The sequence below is a fragment of the Takifugu rubripes genome, chromosome 19 (genome assembly GCF_901000725.2).
Source record: "Takifugu rubripes chromosome 19, fTakRub1.2, whole genome shotgun sequence".
Lineage (NCBI taxonomy): Eukaryota > Metazoa > Chordata > Actinopteri > Tetraodontiformes > Tetraodontidae > Takifugu > Takifugu rubripes.
In genome coordinates, this window is record NC_042303.1 from 9,807,354 (window position 1) to 9,821,808 (window position 14,455).

Genomic DNA, 14,455 nt, shown 5'->3' on the forward strand with positions numbered 1-14,455 from the left:
GTCTCTTTTCTGCAATATGGTTGATTATATTTTGAGTGAAACAGAAAATCTGTAATGTGGAGTGATTTGTGGTCAAGAAATTGTTTTGCTTTACTCAGAAATGAAAAGCTTCTTGCTTTATATGAGACTTTATCAACACTTATTAAACTTCTTTTTATATACTATTTCAATATCCATCCCATCTACTTGTATCAGTACTTGTGTATTCTTATTTGTAAAACAAACAGAGGGCAGGAGTTGCCTGTACAAACTGAGTTTTCCAGCCTTTTTTGGATACATTTAAGAGTGCATAACAATAACTGTTATGATTCAAATGCAAAATGTGCTTATCATAACACTAACTGCCCTGTTCAGGAAAATCACTTTGAACTTGAACTGGACAGGAGAGACACACAACCTGCAGAGGCAAAGGTTTAAGCACCATTTGCTTGTGAATTATTGAATATTTCAGATTTTATCTTCCAGCAACATGGCAACAAGAGAGAGGGGAGCCAGCAGGGTAAGATTTTTGAAGCATTTTAAACACAATTAATTTATCACCATATGGTGCAGTGAGAAAGCTTTCATGTATTTTTACTTTAAATAAATATAATTATATATAAATGTATATGTGTGTGTGTGTGTGTGTGTGTGTGTGTGTGTGTGTGTGTGTGTGTTTTCTTATAATGCAGCCATATATTAAAAAGTGAATATGTGAACAATACTCCAGATTTGAAAACTAGAATTTTAAAAGTTCTTGTTAATTTCATGAAGATGTAGTCAAAGTAGCAACATATGTATTCAGACTCTTTATGCTCAGGACTTAGTTAAGATGTTCTTGTAAAGGTTCAGGATTTGCAGGGATAAATGGCCTTCTGTCCTGGTTCTTCTAAATATTTTCCATCTAGGAAGGAATATTAATTATGTCAATGCAACATTATATTTGACAATTAGATTTGTATTATTATATTAAAGATTTGGCATAGGAAACACACATTTGCTTCTCTCTCATATTAAAAGACATATTTTACTTTACAGATGTCTAGCAGAGCCACGGGGAATATAAAGAGGTGGCAGAGAAATTATGAACAGGGGACAAGAGACAAGGACCTGAAAGATCACTAGAGGAAGGATGCGATCCAGCTTCAGGGGGAGAGAGATACACTCAGAAGAAACTCATCTTCAGTGAAAATAAAAACAGCAGATTAGAGTTTGAACTGCAGAAAATGAGCCAAGGAAGTCCACCTATAAAAGCTCTCCAAGACCAGCTGGCTCTCTTAAAGATAAAATATGAAGAAGCTGTAACCTCCTGTTGTCATCTCAAAAATCAGTACGATGGGGCAAGAGAGCATCTTCAAAAGAGAGAAGATTCTCTTCAGCAACGCCTCAACACAGAGGAGGACTGGCAGAAAACAAAAGCTTCTCTTAATCGCCAGAGTTCAGAAGACAAGTGGTGCAAAGAAGTGAGTCCGCTGAAAGAGCTCCTCAAACAGAATGACCAGGAGGTCCAAAGACTGACCAAGAAAAGGCAAATGAGGACCAAAGCTTTCTGCGACATTTTGTATCTCCTGACCGTCAAAGAACGCTGAACTCCAGAAGAGCAACCACAAATGTCAGAATCTGGAGGAGAAGCTGCAGATGACATTAAAAGAAAAAGAAACCTGAAAGAGCTCTTCAAAAAGCAGCTGGTGGAGAGTGAGATAAAAGACAAGAAAGCGCTCTATGACCTCAATGATCAGGGAGGCCAAGGCTCTGCAGGGGATGGACAGACAAAGTGAGCTGGAGGAGACTCCCCTGAAGAAGGAAGAGGGGTCAGAGGGCAGGAAGTACCATCAACTGTGACAAATGATCTTGTCCTGGATCAATTTTACTTTTAATCATTTTAATTAAAACAAAATGAAGGCATGTATGCATTATTCCTTAACAATTAACAAATTTGAAAATGCTTATTTTCAAACATTGCTTTGAATCATTGATCAGGGTATGAGATGGATACTACTGTTGCTATCTATTTTTATTACCAGTATTTTTTTTATTGTTGATTTAATTAAGCCATTTTGAGAAGTGATACCTATTGTAATAGCAAACAATCAAGCATGAGCAGAAAGTGTATTTGCAGTGCCAAAGATATTAAAGGTTTTGTTTTTGTCTATCCCTCGACATTATTCCTTTATCATAACAAGAACACCTAAATCTAAAGCAAATCATGATGATCCTGATGACGCAATTTCGTGGCTTCTCGTGACTTTTGGCACAGCCAATAGGAACCTTCCTTACTGAGGAGTTGGGAACGCTTTGAAGAAACAACGGTCACTTCTGACCCCGCCCCTGGAGGAAGTGAGGGTTGTCCCTATGATATTGGGCCGCTGGAGGAAACTTTTTTCCATAAGTCTATTTTTTACGTCATTTGTTAAGAATTGTTAGCCATGGCTGGTAGTGTGAAAAAGTTCTACGAGCTGACAGCCAAACTGCTGTCGGGTGAAGTTCTGAGCTTCTCTGCGCTGAGAGGGAAAGTGGTTCTCATTGAGAATGTGGCGTCACTCTGAGGAACAACAGCCAGGGATTACACCCAGATGAACGAGCTCCACGGCCGCTACGCCGCCAAGGGCCTCGTTATCCTGGGTGTCCCCTGCAATCAGTTTGGACATCAGGTGAGAAATGTGTTAAGCAGGACCTCAAACATTTCTTAATTGTAGTGTCTGTCAAGACAGTAAGAGTTTAAAGACAAAAACAAAAAACCCTGATCGCTATATCGAGTGTAATTTAAGCAACGTGACACAACATGACTTTGCAATTATCCATCCAACCGGGTTAGAGAGTGTGAATTTCAATAGAATCTACTTTAAAAAATATACCCTAATTGCGAGATTTTTTTCAAAACGGTGCACATATGATGTTATGAGACAATATTTTTGATGTCTTCATGAATATCTTGATACATACTACCCGTTTTTAGTATACCATCTCATGTGGAAGCGTCTGCCATGCTTCCTGCATGCTTAGGTTTATGGTTCAGCATTTTGCAAGGGGATGATGCAATATGTAATTTATACTCTTTTTACATAACAGGAGAACTGCAAGAATGATGAAATCCTTAATTCACTCAAGTATGTCCGTCCTGGAGGTGGTTTCGAACCAAAGTTCCAGCTTCTTGAGAAGGTGGACGTAAATGGAAAGAATGCCCACCCCTTGTTTGTCTATTTGAAGGAAAAACTCCCATTCCCCTCTGATAATTCCATGGCTCTCATGGCTGACCCAAAGTTTATCATGTGGAGTCCCGTCAACAGGAACGATGTCTCCTGGAACTTTGAGAAGTTCCTCATTGGTCCCGACGGCGAGCCCTACAAACGCTACAGCCGAAGTTTCCTCACCATCGACATTGAGGCAGACATTCAAGAGCTGCTAAAGAGGGTCAAGTAAGGTTGACCCTGGTTGACCGTCTTTATTATCAGTCACAACCAGATTAGTTAATCAGCGAACATCTTGGTGGGGTATTTTATCATGTTTTCCAACTAACTTGCAGCACATGTATGTTTGTGATATTTCCAGTCCGTTACACTGGGGAGGTTCAGCCTGATTACTGAATGAAGACACTCCTTGAAACCTTTTGTAAGGGGAGATTCTGATAAATATGTAAAAGACTGACGTTACCTCTGTGTATAACTCATATCACAAATATGTTCCCTCACAAACTTAAATAAACACTCAGTGTTAAAGAGTGCATCACTGTCATTTGTTTGCATTGCATGAATACATGGTTCAATGGGGAAAAAAAATAAATAGAAGACCTGACCATTATATAAAAGAGTTTGCCCATTTTTCTTATTTATTTTTTTGCACTTCCAGGCTGCAAACCATGTCACTCTTATGAGAAATTAAAAATTAAACGATGTACACCAACTTTTCTTTTTAATGAACTGGGGAAAATCTAATTTCAGTTCCTCAAGTTTGATATTTGGATTTAATTAATGTTTTTTTTTTTTTATGTTTTACTATTTACATCTAGAAACACATAATTGGGGTTTTGTGCAAAACTACCTTTACATTTTTAAGCTAATTTTACTGCAGATTTTTAGCTTGACGGGGAATTGGTTCAACAAATGTTATATTATAAGTTACTCGAAATGTCCTATTTAGGAACGACGGGCAGTTTTCCACCGTCTTCCTGGTTGCAGTGAACGCAACAGCACCAGCAGCGAGCTGCCATTTCCAACATGGCTGGTCAGGAAGATCCAGTGCAAAGGGAAATTCACCAGGATTGGGCGAATCGAGAGTATATAGAAGTAATTACCAGCAGCATTAAAAAAATCGCCGACTTTCTAAATTCATTCGGTAAGAATTTAATAGGATCTTAAACAGACACGCAGGGTACAGTGGAAAATCTGGCTATTCCGTGCCGTAGCATGTTGGCTAGTTCCGCTAGCACTCTTGTTGCCTGATATGGATGCTTCGAGTTGCCACTCCCAGTTAGCGTTTAGCTTTATCATTAGCCGTCAGCTTGTCACTGTTTAGTATCAATGTGAGTGTAACGCTACTCTGCCATCAGATGTACTTAAAAGGCACGCTTTGTCAAAGATACATCTATATTCGAGGTTTTACACCCTTACTGCCTACAAGTCGTTCACAGTTAACGCAAACTTTTTCCACAGCTAGTGCGTTAGCATTAGCACAAGCCCACATAAATTAGATGCCGTTTCACAGATAAAAATTATAGCAACGTCATTATCTGACTGATGGAATGAACGTTTTTGTGATAGACGATATTTCTGCAATGAATGTTAAGGTCTGAATGCTCTCTCTTGGTTACTTAGATATGTCGTGTCGATCCCGTTTGGCTACGCTCAATGAGAAGCTGACAGCTTTGGAGAGAAGAATTGAATATATAGAGGCCAGAGTAAGTGCTTTACATTGTGTTGCAAAGATCTTCTTTTCTATAATATTTGAATAACCAACGTGCAACAATGTATTTTCATTACAGGTGACAAAAGGAGAGACATTGACCTAGAATGAACGCCCTGTACATCCCTGTGTTACCAGCCCATCCTCATCTTCATTTGACCTAATTGTGATGGATTCCACCCTCCATTTCTGGACCAAGTGGACCATTTTTATATTATATATCTGGATTTTGTGTTTTGATTTCATGTATTTGTATAAATGTTATGGTTCAACCTTGGATGCCAATGACTTACAGGATCAATATCACAAATTAACTGAACCCATTATTGTTTATTAAGATATTGTTAAGTTATATATTAGATTTAGAATCACGCAACCTGTCGACCACAAGTGTTGTATCCAGCGTCATTACAGCAACATCTTTGTAATAACGTATTTGTCCTCTCTAACCATCCTTGTACAGTGACCCTTCTGCTGATGTTTCATGATTCAACTACTGTAATAATAAACAAGTTATATGTTATCGTAACATGTCAAATTGAAATTCTTATTTATATCAGTTTGGAAATTAGTCAAGTATTGATAGGATGGATAAATATTACATTAGCAAAATCATCAAAAAACAGTTTTGGTAACAGTTGCAATAACCTATTATAACCTAAAGTCCATCTTAATCTTATACTTTGCAGTGCTAATTTCCCTACTGGGCTGAATAAAGTACATCTTAATTATCCTATGCAATTTTGCATTGAATTGCAAAATGATAAGTGTCATTAGCATGCATTTGCTAAAGTCATCAATTAAGGCAGTACAAGACAAGCTATACAATATAAATATAGAAACAGAAAGTAAGAACGAATGTTGGTTTTCGAAATGTGATATGTTCCTTTATTCGTTCATTTATTACATTTTTTCCAAATAATTATCTTCACTCCTCGCCATTATTGCAAATGAGAGAATCCGTAATAAGTGCGCTATAATTAAAGTCTAGAGGATTTACCACATATTTGACGGTGTACAGTCACTATTCTTGGAATTAAAATATCAAAAGTTTTCAACAGTTTATTGACTAAAATGGCGGATTAATTTGCCTCCAGAAAACCCAGAGTTTCTTCTCCCAGGAGGTACAAATAGCATTAATGCAACGTCCGTTTGTTTAGCAGATAATCACATTTTGGGAATAAGGAGGAAATATATATAGTTGACTTGCATGTCAAGTCAATAGTTAGTTATCGCACATTATTTCCACTTCAAGTTATGATCGACAACAATAGACGAATTCTTTCCTGGCAGACAAATTTGAGGGTTGGAAAATATCATCTACCCACAATGCACTGGGCGTTCCGCATTGCACCCTGGGACAGAGAAGCTGCTGCTGTGTAGCTGTGGAAGTCCTTGGACGTGATATGAATTTTGTCGAATATATTTTGTTAAACATCGTTTGTAAAAGCTACTAAGCAAAACAACTGTCCAGTGCAGCTACAAAGGTAGGTTGTACGTTCAGAAATTGGATCAAAGCAATCTTTAAAGATCATATCTAAGAAATTTGGGCTTTTTTTTTTTTCTAGCACGGCTTACCTACGTAAAAGCGACTCCATATTATGGACCGCTTAATTATTTTTGATATCTAAAACGTGTAGATTCTTGTTTTATTTATTTGTATGTCAATCGTTGAACCTCACGTAGTTGTTAGGTTTAAACATTATTCTTTGCTTTGGTCAGGCATTTGAGTGCTGCGAAGGAAGAAATGGGAGCCGATAAACGGTGAGTAACGTTGACTGAAGCTCGCCACCATCGTCGGTGAGGTCAATTGTAGTAGCGCCCCTGTTGTAAATATAGATTTTTGTGATAAATATCTTTTGAAAGTTGATTTTATATGTATTGTTTTTCAATATCATTGTTATTCCGAGCATTTAGTAATGCAAGTTGCGTTAATTTCAATTTTTTAAAAATCAAAGTTGATTCAATTCCTATTTAAGAAACGTATGTGGTTGCTTTAAATTGACGCTTGAACCACATAAAGAATCAAAAAGGATCTCAATTATCTTACATTGTTTATTAATACTTGTTCGGTCTACATAGTCATGTGGAGTTTTAAATGTTACGAAACCATCCGTTTATACTGGGAAAAACTTTTGTTATATAAGGTCTTATTGGACAAGTTGCTTGTGTTCCTAGGGAACATAAGGGATCTGCACATTGTAGTATTCATTTGGGTTTAAGGGAAGATGTGTGTCAGGGGTAGATAATAACACTGACCAATTTATGGCAAATGAGGTGTTACAACTCTAAAATCTTTTTGGTGCTCAATAATATGTGTAATAATAATAGTGTTTTGATGTATTGCTGTGACGTTGCATGTCATTTTTAATAGGATTAGTCGTACAGAGCGTAGCGGGAGGTATGGCTCTGACCAGCCCCGTGATGATCCTGAATGGCGTGACAGACGAGACCGGGAACAAGACCGTGATAACAACATGCGCCGATGCAACGATGAGCGCCGTGGTGACCGTTCTGAAGAGCGTAGGGGCTCAAGAGACAGTCCTGAGGTAGTTACTTCAGTTTCCATTGTTGTTGGTAGTTTTAGACATATACATACAGTATATTGCCCTGAATAATTACTGTATATTTTTAAGCAGAGAGAAAGAAAACGACGGAACAGCGACCGATCTGAAGATGGATACCACTCTGATGGTGACTACTCAGAGCAGGATTACAGAAGGGAATCTGGAGAGGAGAAGAAGAGCAAGACCATCATGCTCTGGGGTCTGCCGCCTCATGCCATAGAAGATGATGTGAGCTTTTGAGTCTTTGTCTTATGGGTTAAGTTCAATTTATAAATACATTTATTCATATTTGGCATGTGATTTATTTCCTCAGATCCGTTTTGCCATTGACCAGCTAGAGGGGCCACAGCCAGCAGATGTCAGGCTGATGAAAAAGAAAACAGGTGAGACCCCCCGAGTGTGAAGAACCCTTATCCTCCCTCTAGTCTTTGACCTAGGGCCAATCTGCTTCCATTCAGACCCATTTTCCATAGCAACTTAAAACAGATTCTCGAGTTTCTTCGAAGGTTTTATAATGTTGATTCAAGACTTATAATTTCAGTCGATTGTGGATTTTATGAAAGGTAAGTAAAAATCAACCATAAAACTCTATATTCTATAGGCATACACACTTTGTTGTTAAGTGTGTTAAGGAGCGGCCTAATATACCAAACAGGGCTTGGGTCATGAAGCAGTTTGTGGAAGAGTTTGAATAATTTGCCCATGGACTCTTAACTAACACACCTCCCGTCTATATTTGAATGCTGTCTCTAGGTATAAGCCGTGGTTTCGCCTTCGTGGACTTTTATCACTTGCAAGATGCTACCCGATGGATGGAGACCAATCAGGTTGCTTCACAATCGCCAAGTCTAGTTTTAATCTTGGGGATCTGGAAAATTAACTGAAATGGCAACCAAAGATCTGTGGAAACTGTAGAGATTTTTCTTTGAAAATGTTTTGTGTCTTGAAAGAGGTTACCATGTTCATCGTAGTAACATCTAACTGCTTTAAGGACTTGCAGTGGTAGCTCAGATATAATTAGCAATAGGAGGTTTCTCCAGTTAAGGTAATGAGCACATCATCGTTACCTTGATGATAAAATATGGAAATATAAGTAACCTTAGGGTTGAATGAAAGCTTAGAAGTGTTAGCTTGCCCTCTGCTGGATCTTTTTTTTTTTCTCTCTCCAAACCACCCTCTCTTTTTGAGCCAAGTTTCTGTTGAGGCTGTTAGGGCACATTTGTACACGCTGTTCCAGCTTAGCCTGGACACTCGGGTCCCAAACACTTAAACAACCCTACATACACCATGCCTACATACACACCATGTTCCTGTCTTGTCTTTAACATGAAAGGCTATCTGTTGGGAGCCCCCCTTCCCCTTCACTTCCTGCCAACACAACTTACTCTGATGATGAGTTCAACATTTGCCAAGAATACTTGATTGATTTTAGAATTCCTTTTTCAGAAATGCCTGACGATCCAAGGCAAAATCGTGGATATGCACTACAGCAACTCCAGGAACAAGTATGAAGACTGGCTCTGCAACACCGTGAGTTAATGATCTCTCTTGGTATCATGATCACCATGTCTGACAAACGCAGTAGCACAATACTGCACACATACAGGACTATAACTTGGATTATCTGTAGATCTATGCGTATTAGTATATGGTACACCTACATTGGGAATAGTTGATCTGGTTAGGTTATATCAGGTAAGTATGCTGTGCTGCATCATAGGTTTATTGAGCCAGCACTGTTCAGGGCTTATAATAAGTATAATTTGAACGGTTACTTTCAGTGTGGCCTGTACAATTTCCGGAGGAGGCTGAAGTGCTTCAGGTGTGGAGCAGCCAAAGCTGGTAAGTAGTTAAATCAATAAATGGCCACTGACTGCAAACATCATCCAGGCAGTTGTGAGTCAACGGAGCTGGGGGCAACACGGTGCTATTTGTGTTGCTGCCAGAGATGCTAAGTCCACGATTAGGAAATTTGAGATCTTGGAACAGAACCAATATATGTTCAATTTGCAGACTGAAAAAAGATTTCCTTCTGCGAAGGCTGGCTCATATTGCAATAGTGTTTACACTCAACATTTCATGTACTTTCCACTGAATTGGGTGAAGCATTTCTGTAGGATGGGTTAATTCTCTTCTTATTTTTTCAGCAGAGGGTGAATCCAGTAATCATGCTGGAGCCTCTGAAACCCAACCCAGTGGAGAGTTCTGTGGAGACAGTAAGCCGGTTTTTTTTGTTTTTTTTTTCAAGTATAATGCAACTCTTTATTTGACCCAAAATGGGATCTTTCTACATTTCTTTACATATCTTGTGTGCAGCCATCATCCTAAGAAACATAGCTCCTCTGACCACTGTGGAGGCCATCATGTCAGCCTTGGCACCATATGCTAACCTTACATCTAACAACATTCGCCTTATCAAGGACAAGCAGACAGGCCAGAACAGAGGATTTGCCTTTGTTCAGCTTTCTTCTCCTCTGGTAAAGCATTATTTATATTATTATTATTTTCTTCATAACTTTATTATTCTGTTTGACAGTAGTTTGGCACAGCACTTGATACCAAAATGTTTGACTCTTAACAGGAGGCCTCCCAGTTACTGACAATTTTACAAGGATTGCAACCCCCTCTTAAGCTGGATGGAAAAACTATTGGGGTAGACTATGCAAAGAGTGCAAGAAAGTGAGTCTTTCTGCTGTATATTTTTCTTTTGTAATATTTCCAGGTTTGGGTGTAAATCAATGAGATACATCTTTGTTTTGAAGCTAAATAACATGTTTCTAGAACTCTACAATGATTTTCATATTTATGACATCACCCTTTGTCTTAAAGCTTTGGTACATCTTATATAGTTTTTAAAATGGAAGTTATTGATTTAAAAATGTCAGTTGTGTAATAATTTGGGGGATTTATCCTTTATTTAGGGACCTTTTGCTTCCTGACGGGAATCGTGTCAGTGCCTTTTCTGTGGCCAGCACAGCCATTGCTGCTGCTCAGTGGTCCTCAACTCAAGTAGGTTTATTCTCTCTAAAAATGATCACTCACCATTGCAACCATCTGATAACCCATTGTTCAACATTCCAGCCTCAACAGAGCTCAGACGGAATGTCGGAGTACAACTACATGCCAGATGGCTATCCTTCCATGACACAGGTTAGTACACAAGCCAAGCACTTGGTGAAATGGTCATTATCTGCACTGGATTCTCAAGGGTGTGTGTAACATGGCTGTTCTGCAGTGACTAGTCGCTAAACTGGTTTTGCAGCCCCATGGTGATTGTTTTGGCCTTATTTTTACTCCAATAGGAATTCCCGCCATTTTATCAGCAAGGAGCAGTTGCCAGCACATCTCAGGGAAATGGGATTCTGGGAGGTATTAAACATTCAAAAGGGTTTAGCATTACTTTCATATGGAACAAATGATTAAGCCTCTTTTATTTGAATTTTAGCTGCCCCGGGTGTGAAGATTGTTCCAACTGCAACCGGAGTTGTTATCTCACAAACTGCACAAGTTTACCAACCACATTTAATTGTTCAGCCTGCTGTGCCGGTAATAGTCATCCACAACCTAAGAATTTAATTTGTCAAACATTAGCTGTGCCAGTCTCATAGTTGTGCATTGGTTACAGGCATTGCCACTGGCGCAGCAATTGGAGCCAAAGACGCAAGCAAGACCAGTTCCTGGCCCTGAGGCTGCATCCGTGCCTGCTGCAGCTGTGACCGCTCCCCCAGGACAGGCGGCTCCTACCAATAATCGTACGTGCTTTGTGCGTTATTAAGCCTGCTCAGTGTAAACTGTACTAATACGTTTGTGCTCTTTAATATCATTGACAGTTCCTGATACAGCCAATTACCAATATGATGAGTCCTCTGGATATTATTATGATTCTCAAAGTGGTCTCTACTATGACCCCAGCAGCCACGTATGTATTGCACTCATTTCAATTTTTGTTTTGGTTTTCCCACCGGTCTCGACTGTGTTTTAATTGTGCACGTTTGTTTTTGCGTTATCAGTATTACTACAATCCTCAGACCCAGCAGTATATGTACTGGGACAGCGAGAAGCAAACATATGTCCCAGCTCCCGCGGAAATTAATGCTGGTTCGAATGATAATGCAACGGCAAGTGGCAAAGAGACCAAAGAACCCAAGGAGAAAAAAGAAAAGCCCAAAAGCAAGACAGCTCAGCAGGTATCATTAGATTCATTCTCCAAGCTGATAAAACGTAGCTCATTGTCTTTATTGTAGCCTTTAATAATCATACAAAGTTATAGATGTTCACATTTGCATTTAATGTCCTTTAGATTGCCAAAGATATGGAGCGCTGGGCTAAAACACTTAACAAGCAGAAAGAGAACTTCAAAAGCAGCTTTCAGCCCATCAGCCAAGAAGAGAGGAGGGAGGCGGCGGCAGCAGATGCTGGCTTCACACTGTTTGAAAAGAAGGTGAGCCCGAACACGTCATCGGTTCATGTTCTTCCAATGCAAAGTATGTAAACAGAACATTAATATCGCAATTGTTTTATTCAGCAATCGGGAGGTTTAGACAGACTCATGCCAGAAATGCCAAAGTGCCCTGAGGAAGAACCAACAACCAGCTCGGCTACCTCTTCAAAGGTGTGTTCAACAAATTTTTCCCAGACCCTCTGTCTGTTTCCTAATATTTAAACTTGTTTATTACTGCTGTGCCTAGTGTGGGCTTGTAGCTGCCTATAGTGGAGACAGCGATCCCGAGGAGGGCGTGGCAGACTTTGATGGAGGCGATGGCCAGCAAAAGTATACAGACTGGAGTAAGATGGCCTGCCTGCTCTGTCGGAGGCAGTTCCCCAATAAAGAGGCTCTAATTAGACATCAACAGCTTTCTGACCTTCACAAGGTGATGCATCACTGCGTTGTCAGACCTGAAGACCTCACTTTTTAGATAAAAACACAGATGGTAAATCAAATGTTTTTTTTCTAGAAAAACCTGGAGGTTCTCAGACGATCCAAAATGAGTGAAGCAGAGCTGGAAGAGTTGGAAAGAAAAGAAACAGAAGTACAGACCAGCATTACCCCCCTGCTTTGATAGAAATGTTGCCTTTAGGTACATGAACAAAAACACTTTTTCTTTCTTCTTCTGATGAGAAGATGAAATACAGAGACCGGGCAGCTGAAAGGAGGGAAAAGTACGGCATTCCTGAACCACCTGCACCCAAGAAGAAGAAGTTCAGCCAACCAACCCCTGTGATGTGTGTAACCTGTTCTTTCACACTCCGATTTACTGTTTTTGTGTGTTTTAAACTGTATTAATGTTGCTCTTTCTTTACAGTAACTACGAACAGCCAACTAAAGATGGTCTCAACAGTGATAACATTGGGAACAAAATGCTGCAGGCCATGGGCTGGAAGGAGGGTAAAGGTCTAGGGCGCAACCAGCAGGGCATCACGGCACCAATTGAGGTATTGAGGCGACTTTTTCGAGGGTTTTTTCCATCTCCAGCCTCACAACAAACTGTTCTAAAGTTCTTGATTTTCCTCATCAGGCCCAGTTGAGGACAAAAGGAGCTGGACTGGGCACTAAAGGCACCAACTACACTCTCTCTGCGTCAGACACGTACAAGGACGCAGTCCGTAAAGCTATGTTTGCCCGTTTCACCGAGTTGGAATGAGGCTACCTTCCCGTTATCTACACTTGTTTTCTCCAGTGCATTTTCAGCAATATTAACAGCTAGATGGATGTCAGAGATGTTCTGTTTTAAGATGCAATGCCGTCTGAGCTGTTTAGGTGTGTCAAGTAAATATTATTTACTTGAATATTATTTATAACTTGTACATAGCAAATTTACATATTTACTTACTTTAATTCTCTAACCTTTGTTTGTTCTTCAGTTTTTGTCTCGGCATGTTGATTATGTACAGTTTATACAAGTCTTCTGTTTGTACAGGCAATAAATACCATGATAAATGATTGTCCTGTTCTTACAACTGCAATTATTCGTCCACACTCACACAACAGATTTACGTTGTTTTATCAAAAGGACATTTCTCATAGAGAACTTCAGTTGTTGCCCAAGAGCAGTGTAGCAGCCATCCACTCATGACTTCAGCAAGTCCTAGTACTTTTTCCTAGTTTAAAAATGGTTTTTTTTCTTTCTTTTTTTTTAAATGTTATAAGCTCTTTTTTACAGTCAAACTAACAAGAATAAGACCTTGGATGAACTTGTGATTAGACCACTCTTATCTCCATGTTTGTAAGTTTAGTATAGGGGCAATATTAATCTCCGTCACCATGTGTCAAAGGAAATGGCACTGCTCTTTATCTTCGTTCTTTGGGGGTGAGGAGCTCAGACCTGACATCATTGCAGATGATCTTTTCCAATTTTCCTGCACTCGTCTTCATCTTCTTAACCCTTCATCGCAGGGCCAATTCTGGGTTCAGTGCCTTGCTCAATGCAGTGGTCTGAACATGTTTTTGAACAACTGCACCTTACAGATAACATAATCAATGTCATTCAGCCTCTCGGTTTCTTTCAGGGTTTTTTTTTTATTACCGGTATTGTTATTTTAGTTGGAAGTCGTTGGACTTGTGTTTATAGCACCTAAATGTATAGTGGCCAGGTGGTGCTAAACTATTTTAATTTCGCAATAAATGGCAATTAATTACTTTGCCATAACACATGTACAAGTCCTGAGACAAATGTACAGGTTAAACAGGTTTACAAGACGTGAAACATTTTACAATCGCGTTAAAGCCATCGTATGAATGTTCTGTGAAAACGGGAGTCTTGCAGCGAGTTGATATTTGTTACAAGACGGCATAAAATAAAGTCACCTGTTGATCCACGATCACCTGTAGAGGTCGCAATAACCAACAACACCCACGTCTGGCCAGTCATGGCATAAAAAAACCAAAAATATAGATGAACTTCGCCTGTATCATTCATGGGCACTGATTTTCCCCGCACGTATTGGAGATATTTATTGAAAATAGAAGATTTTTAATGACTTTATTTTAAAGAGTCGTCTGTTCATGTTGA

At 39.4% G+C, this 14,455-nt stretch overlaps 3 protein-coding genes across 6 annotated transcripts; all 3 read left to right on the forward strand.

The window, feature by feature from the left end:
- Positions 1–2,288: 2,288 nt before the first annotated feature.
- Positions 2,289–3,699, forward strand: LOC101080072 (glutathione peroxidase 2-like). The gene is made up of 2 exons (XM_011613937.2): positions 2,289–2,630; positions 3,049–3,699. Exons 1-2 carry the CDS (start codon positions 2,406–2,408, stop codon positions 3,397–3,399), a joined length of 576 nt encoding a protein of 191 aa, XP_011612239.2. The 5' UTR covers positions 2,289–2,405; the 3' UTR covers positions 3,400–3,699.
- Positions 3,700–4,131: 432 nt separating this feature from the next.
- On the forward strand, positions 4,132–5,407 carry brk1 (BRICK1 subunit of SCAR/WAVE actin nucleating complex). The gene is made up of 3 exons (XM_003973322.3): positions 4,132–4,311; positions 4,791–4,873; positions 4,958–5,407. The coding sequence occupies exons 1-3, from the start codon at positions 4,194–4,196 to the stop codon at positions 4,982–4,984; spliced, it is 228 nt and encodes a 75-aa protein (XP_003973371.1). The 5' UTR covers positions 4,132–4,193; the 3' UTR covers positions 4,985–5,407.
- An 800-nt stretch (positions 5,408–6,207) lies between these two features.
- On the forward strand, positions 6,208–13,387 carry rbm5 (RNA binding motif protein 5). 4 transcript variants are annotated; one of them, XM_011613938.2, is made up of 25 exons: positions 6,208–6,365; positions 6,601–6,642; positions 7,253–7,427; positions 7,515–7,673; positions 7,759–7,828; positions 8,199–8,272; positions 8,892–8,975; positions 9,227–9,287; positions 9,593–9,661; positions 9,762–9,922; positions 10,027–10,124; positions 10,367–10,454; positions 10,527–10,595; positions 10,748–10,814; positions 10,891–10,991; positions 11,071–11,197; positions 11,276–11,364; positions 11,456–11,632; positions 11,746–11,886; positions 11,971–12,057; positions 12,134–12,316; positions 12,401–12,475; positions 12,568–12,668; positions 12,749–12,878; positions 12,962–13,387. In XM_011613938.2, exons 2-25 carry the CDS (start codon positions 6,626–6,628, stop codon positions 13,085–13,087), a joined length of 2,529 nt encoding a protein of 842 aa, XP_011612240.1. In that variant the 5' UTR covers positions 6,208–6,365; positions 6,601–6,625; the 3' UTR covers positions 13,088–13,387. The 4 variants fall into 4 exon arrangements, with proteins under 4 accessions (XP_011612240.1, XP_029682044.1, XP_011612241.1 ...); XM_029826184.1 differs by having other exon boundaries at positions 9,596–9,661; XM_011613939.2 differs by having other exon boundaries at positions 7,518–7,673.
- The last annotated feature ends 1,068 nt before the right edge of the window (positions 13,388–14,455 follow it).

Excerpts from the sequence above, each read along its gene's own strand:
- rbm5 (XM_011613938.2), top strand. Across the intron at positions 7,829-8,198 it reads GCTGATGAAAAAGAAAACAG|GTATAAGCCGTGGTTTCGCC; the intron begins GTGAGACCCCCC and ends TGCTGTCTCTAG. Across the intron at positions 11,887-11,970 it reads TCACACTGTTTGAAAAGAAG|CAATCGGGAGGTTTAGACAG; the intron begins GTGAGCCCGAAC and ends TGTTTTATTCAG.
- brk1 (XM_003973322.3), top strand. The coding sequence starts at position 4,194 with ATGGCTGGTCAGGAAGATCCAGTGCAAAGGGAAATTCACCAGGATTGG. Across the intron at positions 4,312-4,790 it reads CGACTTTCTAAATTCATTCG|ATATGTCGTGTCGATCCCGT; the intron begins GTAAGAATTTAA and ends TTGGTTACTTAG. Across the intron at positions 4,874-4,957 it reads TTGAATATATAGAGGCCAGA|GTGACAAAAGGAGAGACATT; the intron begins GTAAGTGCTTTA and ends TTTTCATTACAG.